Here is a 16,094-nt window from a genome sequence, read left to right on the forward strand (position 1 = left end):
CTCATATTTCTTATTTAAAAACCACAGGATTATAAGAAACATAAATGAACTAATATAGGTATTATATTCAGTGATTTATACAAACAAGTATGATATATTTATGACAGTGGCTCGACCTGAGCTAAGGAAAAGTAATATCTTACTAAGATTTAAAATCAATTTTTCCAATGTGTGTTGGTGTTCAAAGTCTAAAAGAGGAAATCATGAGCCTACTTTTATTTTAAATATTAAATAAATTGATGTCATTTGTTTGTGGTCATTAGAATAACTGGAAAGATTAGTTGGCCCCTAAAGTATATTGTTATGTGGCTAGTTACCATATAGCTAGGACGCCCAAACAAATTTACTGTCATAGAACCATAGTATCATAGAACCAAATTATGACAAGGGCCTTTGAAACAGTTGCAATGTGGGCTTAAATGTTAAATATTCTGGACCATAGAATACTATGTTGTAGTGATATTTACATGCAAATTGGGAAATATTTAGATAGATAGATAGAAAGATAGACACACATACAAATACACACATTTTCATACATGTATTCTCTGTTAACTATATTATAGCTGTTACATCACTATTGCATGCAATTGTATAAAGAGAGCATAGATATGAAATATCTAATCTTATTTACATCTGGCATTGCTATTCACCTAAAATGATGGTACTGTGCATAACTGGCATCTATTTTTACCTATGGACCTATCACAAAAAAAGGAAATGAATTCCAAAAGTTGAATATTACACTCTAAAAGCAACAAATTTTGGAGTTGTAGCCATAGAACATTAGAGCTGAATGAGACATTAGAGATTATCTCATCCCATCCCTTCATTTTACTAGTAGAGAAATTAAGGGAAAAATAATTATAATTTGCTAGTAAACTAGACATTTGGCAGAACTAGGATTCAAAAGCTAAACAAGTGTGAACTCTAATGTGTAAAATGGTATTTCTGAAAATGATGAACAGTGTAACACTTCTTCTAATCCCCTTTTCACAGGGGGAGCGTGGTCCCCCAGGTGAAAGTGGTGCTGCTGGTCCTACTGGTCCTGTTGGAAGCCGAGGTCCTTCTGGACCTGCAGGGCCTGATGGGAACAAGGTAAAACTTTGTTACATATTGCTGGTTTGGCCCAGTGTGCTCTAGAATAAGTAAATCCTTTACAGTAGTAAATGAATTGTTTCTCAGATTTTTTTTTAACTTATTTCCAGTTCTGTGATGATTTCCACCTCAGTAAATAACAATCTGATTCCAACTGACCTGAATTATTCCAAAAGAGGCAAAACCTCAGTGTTCTACACACATAAATGAATTAGTATGGGTTTTCACTCTTTTCTCATCACACTATTTATACTTTTGTCTTAATCTAGAAACATCATATACATTTGAACACTATTTTTAGAGAATGAACTTTTACCTCCCCAACGTCCTACTTCATAAAGTAAAATTTCAAAAAGTAATCTAAATTTTAATAAGATAATTTTATGATGATAAAAATTAACTGGACAGTACATTCATCCCCAAAACATAAGCCTGAAAACTTGTGTTTCAAAATAGAATCTGTGGTTTAGATCTTAAAATAGATGGAATTACACATTTCTGAAAAACAGATTACTTCAACCACAATAAAGAGAAGGTAACATATTACTTCTGATTCTTACCTTTAAGGGGTAAAGATTTGCTATAAAAGGCTATTTTGGTATATGGAAGGATATTGGAAAAAATAAAATAAGGTAAGAGGGAGAGAGGAAGTAAGAAAGGAAATATTGGTTCTGTGAGAAAGTACTTTCAAAGGGTTTTATCTCAGGAGCTAGTCAACAGGTTTTAAGTATGTGGAATTGTAAGGTTTTATAAAAAAATGTAAGCTATAGTCCACACTCTTAAGAAGATTAGAATGTAAACATCTCCCCCGTTGATGAGGTCTCTTTCCACATTTCCTGTCTGAGCTAAGAGACTTCACCTTGAAAAACGTTTGTGGGCATTTTTCACTCTCTGCCTTCCATTGTCGTACCCTCTTCTCTCCCATGCCTGACTCCCTTAAGAGGACTGGGAGCAGGTTATAGAAAAATCACAGGCACCCATCCTACTACCCTCTTCTCTTTAGTCACTGTGTCATTAACAGCAGCTTCCTCGGTTATATTCTCCCTCCTTTCAGTAGGCCTCCTTTGTGTCTAAGCAGGCGAGCATGCTATCCATTAAATGTTTAAATTGGAATGCTTCAAGAGTTTGGCTCTTCATTTTCTTCTTGTACCACAGAAATAACTGATTTCACATGTGTTTGATTCAAGGGCGAACCTGGTGTGGTTGGTGCTCCAGGCTCTGCTGGTCCATCTGGTCCTAATGGACTCCCAGGAGAAAGGGGTGCTGCTGGCATACCTGGAGGCAAGGGAGAAAAGGTAGCCTCTCAGTGTTTGACCTCAATACATATTGTTGATGAACTCTCACAAAGAAGGCTGTGCAAGGTCAACTTTTTTTTTTTTTTTACAGTTCTTGGCAGGTGGTCTGGTAGCATTTTGATATCTATCTATATACGTTTCCCTCTGCCACCTAGCACCTACGCATTGCTAAACTCACTAATCTGGCAAAATTCCTTGCTACCATGGAATTTCACGCAAACAGATGGTGTTGAGTAATACATGAGGCTCATTTTAATGCCACTAACAATAATGCCTCAGCCTGCCCTAATTAATGGGAAGAAGCTATATTGAACAGCTGTCAACCGTGCTGCTGCATTAGTTATGCCATAAGAGTGATCAGGCACTGAAGCCCATTGTGATGTTGCCTTATAATTCTGTCCACATGAATTTGTACCTTGCTTGATTACGCTTCAGGAGGGTGTATGGAAATTAGAAAAGAATATTTAACACTAACTTGGAAAGGGCCTTGAATTATTTTTTCCTCATTCAATATTTTATAGAATGGTAGGGAATCAAAACATTACTAAAGATCTTAAATAAATAAAAGTATTATAGCATCTTCTGTAAAAACACTGTGGATTAATTTTGATTCAAAAATTTGGTCAGAAAACAAACATTTGCTCTTGCTTTTTACTTTCAGGGTGAAACTGGTCTCAGAGGTGATACTGGTAGCCACGGCAGAGATGGTGCTCGTGTGAGTAGAATTCTGTTGGTACTCAGATTGTTTTGTTCTGTTTTGTTTTGTTTTACATTTCACTCAATTTGAGTTGAGAAGCTTTCCAAAACTGAACTGACAAAAGAGGGATTCAAGTCTTGTAAAAGAGTATTCCATTCCTTCCTGGACCTATGACTAATAATATCAGTTTACATGTTCCAAAAGAAAAATTCAAATGAGGACTTTTCCCCTTGAAAATCATAGCCTGAATTTTCTACCTTCCTTAGTGTTAACTATACCAAGTACAAACTACAGTCCAAAATCTCTAGGTTTAATAGAACATTAAATGATTGTTTATCATAGGGCTTTAGAAAAAACAATAATTCTTACATTTTAGGAAGCCAGAACCTCTAATAAGGTCCTATTTATTCAAATGTATACCCTAAGAATTTATCACTCAAAGAGCAGCTCCAAAGATTAACTGTTAATGCCATGGAGATGCCAATGATAATCCCATAAAGGTATAATAATCTCACCTAGAGTGTTGATATCATGGCTCTTCCAGGCCATAAGCCACTTGGGCTTTTCTCACCTCTCCCTCAGGCCTGATAACTCCCTGTGGCACATTCATCATATCCTTTCTCCAACTCACACAGTCCTCACAGTTCTTAGCAAGGCTAGTCATTTGCTACTCTCCAGGGAATTTTACAAGAGCAGAGAGTTCAGATCTCCCCATTGTTCCTAACCTGCCCATGACTTAGTTCCATAACCTTCACCACTAGGGTACTCCCCTCCTGAGAGTGGCTTCTAATAGTCTTGATAATTAGAACTGAAATGCTTCAAAGGCTTTCTTGATGTCCACCCAGAGTGTTCAGTCACTGTATAAGCACAGCAAGGGGAAACAGCAAGGGTCACTTCTGACGGTATGGGGGTGTTATTAACAAGACTTGTTTTCTTTTTGGTACTAGGGTGCTCCTGGTGCTGTAGGTGCCCCTGGTCCTGCTGGAGCCAACGGGGACCGGGTAAGCATGCATTTTCACTGAGTTGCAGCTCTCTGAGCCAATGGCGGTATCTAAAATTCCCTGCCACCCTGGCCCCAAAGGGCCCTGGCAATTCATTTTTATGGCTTGGTCTAAAGCCCATTGATTTAAAAACTTATCCATTAGTATGGGGCAGCAAGAAACAAACGCTGTGTGTTGAAAGTTCTCTTTCCCTTCCTGTACACGTGCCAGGTATCTGATCTATACTTCAATCCCTATCATTTGTTTTAAAGTCTTTTAAAGTCTTTTGGGGTTGCCCATTAACAATATCCTAATGCACTGAGCCTTCTTGAAGCCTTCATTGTAAAAAAAAAAAAAAAATCAATAAAATACATAGTGTGCCCATTTCACATTGAACAGTCCACTTAAAATAGACCTTATTTATTGTATAGCACAAATTGCAGCAAATAGATCAGCCCTGTGTCCATCTAAAAATTAAAATGTCCTCCTCCTGGTATTGTGGGCACTGATTTATAGTGTTTTGGCAAGTGTATGACCAATACCATTTCACCCTCCAAAATTAATACAATATTATGCAGAGTAAGAATCCATTTCACTTTTCTCTGTGAGATGTGAATTAGTTATCTCTTTGGATGCAATTGCAAACTCTGGCAAGAGCCCACTGTCTACGCCTGTTCCCTCTGCCTCCTACCTCTTTGAGCATTTGTGTGAGGAACACTGACAAACTCATTTCTGGCCCCCTTATAGGGTGAAGCTGGTCCTGCTGGTCCCGCCGGTCCTGCTGGTCCTCGTGGAAGCCCTGTAAGTAAAAACCTGGGTCGTTTTAGACACTCATAACTTCTAGACACTCATGAATCTAAGATTGCTAAGACATTTTAAAATCCCTTTTCCCACCTAGGGTGAACGTGGTGAGGTTGGTCCCGCTGGCCCCAATGGATTTGCTGGTCCTGCTGTGAGTATCATGTGACACAGGTTAATCTGAAAACATTCCAAGTTAGCAAGTAGAGTAAGTTGGAACACCTGAACTATAACTGTTCCTTTCCAACAGGGCGCTGCTGGTCAACCTGGTGCTAAAGGAGAGAGAGGAACCAAAGGACCCAAGGGTGAAAATGGCCCTACTGGTCCCACAGGCCCCGTTGGAGCTGCTGGCCCAGCTGTAAGTTGAATTCACTGATGGTAAACACAGCCTCTGCAGTTACCCATGAAATCTTATAACTCAACATAAATCAATCAAGTACCTGCTATACATCAGGAAACATACCAGATAGAAGACAATTTTAAAATAAGAGTTAACATTTGCATACCACTTTACACATTATAAAAGTTTCATAAATATTGTTTTATCTCACTTCTTTGATTACCCATAAAGGTGGTAATATTGAAGTAAGGACATTTATTTTATATAACACAGATAATCATTTTACATTTCTAGATTTGATTCTAATAGACATGGGAATGATCCATTTGAAGAAAAGAGTAACATTTATAAAGATTGTTTTCTGATTTGACCATCTTTTCTTGTTTCCATTTAGGGTCCAAATGGTCCCCCTGGTCCTGCTGGAAGTCGTGGTGATGGAGGCCCCCCTGTGAGTATTTACAGTGTATTCTGATAATTTTTCTTTCTTCAGAATCTATTAGGGACAACTTGAAAGTTTGGAAATTTTTGGTAATTTGGACTATAATGAGAGTCTTGAGAGTCAAGCTAACTAAAGAAATTCTGATAATGAAGTCAAGATCAGATTCATGGAATGTTAACTTAATCCCAGCTGGAACTCAGTGCACTGTATGTTGCTGCCACTTCACTTGAGGTAGTGATAACCAAAGTTAACCCCAAGTAGTTTGTGAAATGGGTAAAATATTTCTTTGGTACCTTTTATCATTTTGTTGATGCCCCCCTTCTTCTGCCTGATTAGGTCCCTTCCCTTGGTGTCCAGTGCTATCACACTGACTTCCTAGAGACCCAAAGCTCCCCAGGAATCAACTCCACTGACTTCTTCCTCCTCTCATTGGACAGCAATTAATACACTTGGTCTTTTATTATACCTTCTTCTGTAAACAAAATTACTTAGTGTCCATTCCCTTAGCAGCCAGCCAGGTGGTTAAGTTATTAATATATACAGATCATATATAATAATAGTATAGTGTCTTGTCTTCTTGCTTTTACAACCATCAGGCAAAATGTTAGCATTTCAAAAAAGAACTATCAGAGCCTTAATGCAAAATATAGGCATTGCAACTGGGGGCATGCTGGTCAGGAAGCTGTGTAGAGATGGAGGGTCTTCGGGGTCCTGGGTATATTTAACATAATACCCTACCTGAGGCTGTCACTGCCTACTCTTTGGTCCATCCTTGGTCACGTGTACTGAGGATTTTCCAAGGGAGAAATTTCCATCTTACCCAAATTCCTGGAGTTGGTGCTGACTGTGGAATTTTAATGTGCTTGGTTCTTAGGGTGCTACGGGTTTCCCTGGTGCTGCTGGAAGGACTGGTCCTCCTGGACCCTCTGTAAGTAAATCACTTCAAAATGTGTCTGCATTTATTTACTCTAGCCAAAATCCCTAGCCTCTAGTAAGAAACTGGTAAGAAACTCCCTATGAAAAACATGCTACTAATATTTTGCTATTACTTTCCTAATCTGAAATCAGTTTTTCTGAATCATTAAGGCAAAATCATCAGAAATTATATTAGAAATATCAGTTTAAGAGGCTTTTATTCATGTGAACATAAGTCCCCTTGTCCCCTTTTAGGGGCATGGTCTCTTTGTTAAAAATAAAAAACAGAACAGTTTTAGTCACATATCAGATATTTCTATATCTAATTACCCTTTATGGCCAACATTCTGCCTCCGTTGTTAAAGTATAATTGTTCCTGAATTTAAAGGTGGTTTGGCCTCTAATTTAATTCTGATTCAGACTCTCCTGTCAGGACTCAAGAGAATTTAATTAATTACAAAGGATTAAGTCTTCTGGTTAAGGTTTCAGGGAAAAAAAATAGCGAAGATGTTGATTTCTTGGAATCCTTTCACAGGTTCATAACAGAAAAATCTTCATTCCCTGTAGGCATTTAATTAAACCTAGTTGAGAGCATATGTGATTCCTCAATTATGAGCAAAATGCCTGTATTGGCTTTCTTCAAAAAGAAACAAGCAGAGTCCTCCAAAACCCAAATTCCCATTCATTTACAGCTAGCTCTTATAATTCGACGTAGTTCTGATTCCAGTATGCCAGGTGGCTGGTGGCACCACATTGCTTTTTCTCACAGACATTTGCCATAGCTTCTGCCTCGGTTGTTCACTTTATTACAGCCCCAGGAGAGGAAGATGAAAGTTGCTTCTTTCTACAAGAAAGACTGTTAAGACTTCTAAACATTTCTCCAAAGTGACCAGGATATTATTTTGTTGCTTCAAGTTGTTTGCATCTTAATATTTAGAACCTCAGCTGCTCTCTCCCATCTGTGATGATTAACAGAAAGTAAATGACCTCATGTATTTGCTCACAGGGTATCACTGGCCCCCCTGGTCCCCCTGGTCCTGCTGGTAAAGAAGGACTTCGTGGGCCTCGTGGTGACCAAGGTCCAGTTGGTCGAACTGGAGAAACAGGTGCTTCTGGCCCCCCTGGCTTTGTTGGTGAGAAGGGTCCCTCTGGAGAGCCTGGTACTGCTGTAAGTGATTTCAAACTCCTCTTTCTTAATACCTTGTGTTGAATTAATATAAATCCCTTGTAAAAATCTTCAGGTGGCATATATTTGTTGATGAGTATTGCGGGCTCTCAAGTAGAGCTCAGTTGAGCCAGGAAATCTATCCAACAGATATTGAGGTGTCATGGCTTCAGCAGATGCTCAGAAGGCACTAGATGGAGATGACAATGAGTGAGGGAACTCACTGTTTTATCAATACAGCCTTTTAAGCTGTTGTGAGAGTACCTCACTGGTACTGGGATTAGAACAGCATCCCATTGCTGTGGTCACTCTACTGTAAATTAATCAATATCAGTAAGCTACCAATTTTTTAAACATGCAATGTGCAGTATTATTGCTACTCTGAAATGTGACTTTACTAGACCTGGTGCAGTTAGAGGCCAAGGTCAAAATTTGCTTCCCAGCATAAATTCTATAAGAACTCTGTTCCCTCACTCCAAGATGGCTTCATTAATCCCAACCACATATTTTTAAATGTTGTTCCATTGGTCTCAAGGAGGAACCAGGTACAAAGAAATAAACATGCCAAGATGTAAACTCATTGTCTTCACTAGAGAAAAGACAGCCAAAGATATGTTCTACTAATAGGAGGTCATTAGCCTTTTTCTAAACTGAGGATAAACTCATTCTCAGAAGCGTCAAGCCAACCTGTGTTGTCTCCTAGGGTCTTACAGTAATACTCAGTATTTTTACTGTTGTTTAGGGATCTCCTGGCACCCCAGGTCCTCAAGGTCTTCTTGGTGCTCCTGGTTTTCTGGGTCTCCCAGGCTCTAGAGGTGAACGTGGTCTACCAGGTGTTGCTGGATCTGTGGTGAGTGTTTGACACCATTCTTATTCTCATTAACATAAGAAAAGATTTAAAAGCTGCCACTTCAACTGTGACAGATTGATCAGTGAATAACTCCACTTAAGATTTTTTATTCATAGCATTTTCTTTATACAGATCACATGTCACTTATCTAAGAAGCTTTAATACCACCTTACTTAGACACATGCTATAAAAACACAGCTTAACATTATGCAGAACAATTTTTGTTCTTTTTACATGCTTAAAAACAATATAAGCTCTAATTGCATTTACTCCTCTGCAGTATGAAATGCTAGCATCATCTATCCTGTAGGAAGAATGAAACTCCAGAAGTTCTGAATCATTCTATTAAACCTAATACATGACAGCAACTAGGAACCATCTAATCTCCATAAACTCTCTCAACTTTATGAATTCATTTTATTTGGAAAATCAGATGAAACTAGACTCACCTTGTACAGAGCAACATTCCAAAAGTACATAAAGCTGACCATCTAAGTGTGTAGGAGAAGGGCAAAGATGACACTAATGACACTTCTTACCATTATGTGGCCCACTCACTTTCAATCTACCTTCTCGCTTAAACCTGGAATCCCCTGGCTAACGTTGTTTTGGGAGAATGGGAGTGGCACTCAATCCAATGAGAGGAATTTTGTCTTCTCTGCCTCTTTAGGGTGAACCTGGCCCTCTCGGCATTGCAGGCCCAACTGGGGCCCGTGGTCCCCCTGGTGCTGTGGGTAATCCTGGAGTCAATGGTGCTCCTGGTGAAGCTGGTCGTGATGTGAGTCCAACATTTGGTTTGTAAAATGTAACCTAGCAGTACTTCCTTGTGTGTAACTTTGTATCCTGAGCTGAGGTCTACATGTACTCACCACTCTCAGTATTGACAATCCTGAAAATAACTTGGGCTAGGGAATGAGTCTTTAAGTAGCATACTTCAAGTTGGCCAACATATTAAAAAGAAAATTCTATAAAAATCTAGGTTGGCAAGTTCTTGTTCCTATTTTTAACAGCCTGAAGAGCAGGTTCTCCATTGGGCACTGGGAGTAATGAAGGCAGATAGCTGAACTGTAGGGGTCAGTGAGCTACAGAGCCTCCCTAAGCACCTTAATTGGCATGGTGTCTTCACAGGGCAACCCTGGGAATGATGGTCCCCCAGGCCGCGATGGTCAAGCTGGACACAAGGTCAGTACACCTCACCATTGTTCTCTAACTTAAAAGGGACTAAACTACAGGCCAGATTGATGCTAAGCTTCATTTCTGCCTTCGGCAGGGGGATCGTGGTTACCCTGGTAACGCTGGTCCCACTGGTACTGTGGGTGCACCTGGTCCTCAAGGCCCTGTGGGTCCAACTGGCAAACATGGACACCGCGGTGAACCTGTAAGTTTATAAATACCAGTCCCTTAATGCTGTCATCCTCAGCAGGCTTTACCTCTGACCTCCCCACACCTGGGAACTGTGGTGGCCTAGGGAGGAGGATCTTGGGCTTGGCTGATAAATTGTGTTTTTCTTTTCTAATTCACAGGGTCCTTCTGGTCCCATTGGTCTGGCCGGTGCTGTTGGTCCAAGAGGTCCTAGTGTATGTACATGGTGAAGATTTCTGTACAACAGTTAGGGAGGATCAGTCCACACTGTACATTAAAAAAGATAAATAATACATAGACTGGATTTTATATATTTTTTGAAAATTTAGTCCATGTGGAGAGTTGCTACAAATACCTTTTAATCTCTTATATTTCAAATCTATTCTTATTTGTATTAAATTATCACAACGCTTAGCCACTTTACAGACAGCTCAACTAAAGCAGATTAAGAGTTGGGAGTAGCACCCACATGGCTTGTAGACCTTTGCATGTCTTGAATTATCTTTGTAAACAGATTGAACAATATTTGTGGAGAGTTGAGTGTCATCTTTCAAAGGTAAATGTCCTATCTGTCCTTTTTCTTTATAGGGCCCACAGGGTATTCGAGGTGATAAGGGAGAGCCTGGTGATAAGGGGCCCAGAGGTCTTCCTGGCTTAAAGGGACACAATGGATTGCAGGGTCTTCCTGGTCTTGCTGTAAGTACAGTGTGGACATCCATGTACACAGATCTTAAAGTCCTTCAACACAGAATGAACTTCCTCACAATTTCACTGCTATTGTTCTAAAATGTCCTACATCATATTCACTTCCCATTCTCTAACTCCATAGCTCAGAGGTAATGCTATTTCATCCCAACATGAAAAGGTGAGCGTTAGGGGAGATAGAAATATACGTATATTAAAATCTCCTGGCAACAATGTCCTTCAACCCCACTTAAAATAAATATAATCAGAGGAATGACTAATATTGCACTTCTGAAGTGGCTTGTAGAAAAAAATAACTGAATATAATAGACATAATGAGAGAAAAGAGCCCCATTTTACATTTTCAATTTTCTCAATCCAGAGTCCATTGAAACTAAAGTTTTCCATTCAGTTTTTTGAAATCTGTGTATCGACACATGTTCTGAAAGTGTGATTTTCCTATTCTCTCTTTAAAGGGTCATCATGGCGATCAAGGTGCTCCTGGCACTGTGGGTCCTGCTGGTCCTAGGGTAGGTCAACTAAGAGACGTTCATCTCTGAAAGGAGCCTATGGCAGGCAGTGAGCCCCAGACCTCTTCTCGCTTCTGGGGTTTTTGCTGGCTCACACAGACTTGGTTTCCTTCTTCCCTAGGGCCCTTCTGGTCCTTCTGGCCCTTCTGGCAAGGATGGTCGCACTGGACATCCTGGTGCAGTCGGACCTGCTGGCATTCGTGGCTCTCAGGGTAGCCAAGGTCCTTCTGTAAGTATGATTTAGGGAAATAATAAAGGGCATCACTGACCTAAGGGAATATCTTCTTTAGACTAAACCAAGACAATTACAACAACACATTAAAGTAGTCCCCCATTTCTGTATGTTTTCTAAAATATATAAAAATTGTCTGTATGCAATGAGCTCTATAAACCCATCCCTGCAAGTATGCCTGGGAGCAAGTTGTTATTTACATGAACTTGATTCTTTTTTACTTATTAGAACATGCTTTTGTGTGAATCTCGACGGAAAACCTGCTCTCATTCTCTCTCACTGTAACCAAATACAAAGCCTCCTCTTTCTTACTTACACTCTGCAGGGCCCTCCTGGTCCTCCTGGCCCTCCTGGCCCTCCTGGCCCCAGTGGTGGTGGTTATGACTTCGGTTTTGATGGAGACTTCTACAGGGCTGACCAGCCTCGCTCACCACCATCTCTCAGACCCAAGGATTATGAAGTTGATGCTACTCTGAAATCTCTCAACAACCAGATTGAGACTCTTCTTACTCCAGAAGGCTCTAGGAAGAACCCAGCGCGCACATGCCGTGACTTGAGACTCAGCCACCCAGAATGGAGCAGTGGTAGGTTGAGATGTCCAACCAGAATGACCCTTCTCACAAGTTAGGCTTTTCAAAATCAGTTCCCACTGATATTTAGAGGAAAAAGGTATTTGGGTAAAAACTGCATTATGTGAAATCATACCCACTTAATAAAACATTTTCTTCTCCCAACCAGCACCCATTTTCAAGATTGTCTTGATATCTGTTTTTGCCCTTTTCATGGTATTATGTACCCTGATTTGATTTTCATGGAGGGGAGAGGAGGAACTGTCTAATTTAGAAAATAGCCACCCTCTTCCTGTTAATGTGGAGTAGACAATATAACAGTACAATCAGAACTGTTACTTATGGGAATCAGAATCTTTGACTAGTAATTATTAGAACCTATATGCTACTCAATGAGAGGTTTTATGATCTGGGTCTTGTTTTTTCTAAAAGGTTACTACTGGGTTGACCCTAACCAAGGATGTACTATGGATGCTATCAAAGTATACTGTGATTTCTCTACTGGCGAAACCTGCATCCGGGCTCAGCCTGAAAACATCCCAGTCAAGAACTGGTACAGAAGTTCCAAGGCCAAGAAGCACGTCTGGGTAGGAGAAACTATCAATGGTGGTACCCAGGTAAGGAATCCTACAAACATTCCTTCTCCTACTAAATAATATCTTGTTCGGATTATTCGTTTTTTAATTATCTACATTTTAGCCCTTTACCAAAATGGGCTTTTTAAAAGAACCTGCTCTGTTCTTGGGTTTGGTTATATCCTAGATTGCACATTAAAGATGGATTGATTAGACATATCCATATAATTCAAAAATAATTATTCAAATGTGACTTAATTGATAATCGCTGGAGAAACTGACTAATGTCATTAAGTGTGAAGGAGTACTGGCCAGCATGTAGTCCAGTACTCATGCCACATGTATTTTCAAGATATGAGCTTTTCTGAATTTCTAATTAAAAGTTTTCATCAACTTTATTGGTGGGAATTATAGAAAACTAAAGGGGTCTGAATCTCTAGATCCTTGCTCTCTTATTTTAAAAAAAGAAACACGTATATATGTGTGTGTGTGCGTGTGCGTGTGCGTGTGTGTGTATCTGGGCTTTATCTGAAACAGGTCCCTTTTTGAGATGACTTGCCTCAGCTTGGTAGTTCTTATGTTCCTTCTAGGTAGCTTATATTTCAAAGACAAGTGAATTGAGTTTCCTTTAAAAGTACAAGTTCAGATCTGAGTCCATTATTCCTCTCTATACCAGACTGTTTTTTTAAATTTGACTCTTAGTATCTGAGCCCTTCTTCATTTAACTGGAATGCCCATCTTATTCTCTGTAGTTTGAATATAATGTTGAAGGAGTAACTACCAAGGAAATGGCTACCCAACTTGCCTTCATGCGCCTGCTGGCCAACCATGCCTCTCAAAACATCACCTACCATTGCAAGAACAGCATTGCATACATGGATGAGGAGACTGGCAACCTGAAAAAGGCTGTCATTCTGCAAGGATCCAATGATGTTGAACTTGTTGCTGAGGGCAACAGCAGATTCACTTACACTGTTCTTGTAGATGGCTGCTCTGTAAGTAATAGTGAAGTATGGGAATAACATTTATTTGGGAAGTGGGATAGTGGAGCATAGACCATTAAATGAACAGATGAATGAGAGACCAAACTTATTTGATTTCTCTTTCATAAATGTATTTGTTTAACTTCAGATGGTAAATTCAGAATATTCTTATCAGATCTTGCCTTCTGAAATTTTCTGAAATACTGAAATATATACTCTGTTCCATGTATTAGTTATTTGTCTTCTAACATGAGTTTCTTAAATGATGATGTATACCCATAACTTAAAATTACTTGAGGTTAAAAGGGCCCAAACTGTAATTTATAGTTATATGTATTTTATTTTATTTATTAGTATGACCTATATTTAATTTTTCTTTATGCCTTCTCTATAATATACTATAAATTGAAGAAAATTTAAATTCACTAATAGTAGTACTGCATAGCCACCCTACCACACACATCCTGAAAAGATACTGTAGAAATAAGCCGCTTGGAATATGCATTGGAACGGTTTTTTTTATAAAATTAGACTGGTAGGAAACCTCTCCCTGTAAAGACAGCCCTGATGCTACTGTTTCAAAGATACACTTGTTGATCTGAGACACACATCTTCAGAAGGACATAAGCCAAAAAGTGGTTATTATAATATCTAGTATATAATATTATATAACATATAATTATATATAAATATTATCTAATATATTATATAATTATATATAAATATATGTTCTGTATAATTATATATTATATAATACAATTGTATGCAATATATAATTATATAATATTATACAAGATGGTTAGGTTCCGTAATAGTGCTGCTTTATGTATATTTTTCTTCTCTTTTTAAACAGAAAAAGATAAATGAATGGAGAAAGACAATCATTGAATATAAAACAAATAAGCCATCTCGCCTGCCCATCCTTGATATTGCACCTTTGGACATCGGTGGCGCTGACCAAGAAATCAGATTGAACATTGGCCCAGTCTGTTTCAAATAAATGAACTCAACCTAAATTAAAGAAAAAGGAAATCTGAAAAATTTCTCTCTTGGCCATTTCTTTTTCTTCTTTCTTAACTGAAAGCTGAATCCTTCCATTTCTTCTGCACATCTACTTGCTTAAATTGTGGGCAAAAGAGAAGAAGAAGGATTGATCAGAGCATTGTGCAATACGATTTAATTAATTCCCTTTCCCTTTCCCCCTCTCCAAAAATCTGGAATTTTTTTTTTCAACAGTCTTAAACTTGTTGTGGAAAATGTCAACCTTTGTAAGAAAACCAAAATAAAAATTGAAAAATAAAAACCATGAACATTTGCACCACTTGTGGCTTTTGAATATCTTCCACAGAGGGAAGTTTAAAACCCAAACTTCCAAAGGTGTAAACTACCTCAAAACACTTTCCTGTGAGTGTGATCCACACCATTAGGTGCTGACCTAGACAGAGTTGAGCTGAGGTATCTGTTTTTTGTTCAAAATACAAAGGTGCTAACTAATAGTATTTCAGATACTTGAAGAATGTTGATGGTGCTAGGAGAATTTGAGAAGAAATACTCCTCTGTGTTGAGTTATATTGTGTATTTTTTTTTTCATTTGATTTAACATCAGTACTTTACATCTTATTCCCGAATAAAAGTAAGTGGATCGTTTGCCCAACATTGTCCTCTTCTTTAAATTCAGCATTTGTTCTTTGCCAGTCTCATTTTCATCCTCTCCCATGGTTCCAAAGAAGCCTTGTTTCTCGGACAAGCAGAAAAATTAAATTGTACCTATTTTGTATATGTGAGATGTTTAAATAAATTGTGCAAAAAATGAAATAAAGCATGTTTGGTTTTCCAAAGAAAATATTGAGTAGAATTCCTTGCTTCAATGCTCTTTGCAGTATAAATATGGATTATAGCATCTCTAACCAGCCATTAGACCAAGTATTTCTCATTAGATAGGAACTATGCAAAAAGGGCAGTTTGGTATGGTAGAAAGAGCGGAGAACAAGGACCCTGGAGATCTGAGCTCCAATTCTGGCTCAGCTCCTTCTGGCTAAATGACCTTGAGTGCTTTACCTTTCTGAGTTTCAGTTTATCTATAACATGGGGGAAGATTCCTTCTCTGAACTGTTAAACATTTGCCCTACTCAAAATACATAATACCTAAGCAACGTGGCAATTGTTGACCTAAGTTTATTCTAAGTAGAGGTCCATAGAACTTTTTGGTTTATTATCCATTAAGCACTTTGAAACAGTGGCTGAAAGTTGGTCTATGCACAATTAATACTATTAACTAAAACAGTTTCAAATATTCAGTAAAAATGCCATACACTTAAATCTGATGCAACTGAGTACAATGCCTGTTAAGAGGTAATGTGTGTGCTGTCAATCAGCACAGACAGTTGTGGATAATAGTACCACGAACACCTACCTGTCAAATCAAGTTCATTTTCCCCCCTGCACCTTTCAATGACATCTTTAATACACTTAAACATAGTAATGTGTCAAGTATAATCTTAAGATTCATTTAGAGCTTATTTCCTGTTACAGAACATAATTGTGATTGTAATATTTGCCTCCTGTTATAAGTCATCTCGAGA

The 16,094-nt window shown here is 38.6% G+C and overlaps 1 protein-coding gene across 1 annotated transcript in view; it reads left to right on the forward strand.

Annotated features, from left to right (window-relative positions):
• Positions 1–14,822, forward strand: part of COL1A2 (collagen type I alpha 2 chain) — a 35,435-nt gene extending 20,613 nt beyond the window's left edge. Inside the window, exons 31-52 of the mRNA XM_082661524.1 lie at positions 1,000–1,098; positions 2,286–2,393; positions 3,055–3,108; positions 4,038–4,091; positions 4,818–4,871; positions 4,969–5,022; positions 5,119–5,226; positions 5,603–5,656; positions 6,522–6,575; positions 7,569–7,730; positions 8,470–8,577; positions 9,248–9,355; positions 9,706–9,759; positions 9,848–9,955; positions 10,101–10,154; positions 10,528–10,635; positions 11,100–11,153; positions 11,275–11,382; positions 11,711–11,969; positions 12,387–12,571; positions 13,282–13,524; positions 14,366–14,822. Coding sequence (XP_082517650.1) covers positions 1,000–1,098; positions 2,286–2,393; positions 3,055–3,108; positions 4,038–4,091; positions 4,818–4,871; positions 4,969–5,022; positions 5,119–5,226; positions 5,603–5,656; positions 6,522–6,575; positions 7,569–7,730; positions 8,470–8,577; positions 9,248–9,355; positions 9,706–9,759; positions 9,848–9,955; positions 10,101–10,154; positions 10,528–10,635; positions 11,100–11,153; positions 11,275–11,382; positions 11,711–11,969; positions 12,387–12,571; positions 13,282–13,524; positions 14,366–14,512 — 2,337 coding nt within the window. The 3' untranslated portion in view covers positions 14,513–14,822. The remainder of the gene's footprint in view (positions 1–999; positions 1,099–2,285; positions 2,394–3,054; positions 3,109–4,037; positions 4,092–4,817; positions 4,872–4,968; positions 5,023–5,118; positions 5,227–5,602; positions 5,657–6,521; positions 6,576–7,568; positions 7,731–8,469; positions 8,578–9,247; positions 9,356–9,705; positions 9,760–9,847; positions 9,956–10,100; positions 10,155–10,527; positions 10,636–11,099; positions 11,154–11,274; positions 11,383–11,710; positions 11,970–12,386; positions 12,572–13,281; positions 13,525–14,365) is intronic.
• The last annotated feature ends 1,272 nt before the right edge of the window (positions 14,823–16,094 follow it).

The sequence above is a fragment of the Grampus griseus genome, assembly GCF_964374135.1.
Source record: "Grampus griseus genome assembly, chromosome: 9".
Taxonomy (NCBI): Eukaryota; Metazoa; Chordata; class Mammalia; order Artiodactyla; family Delphinidae; genus Grampus; species Grampus griseus.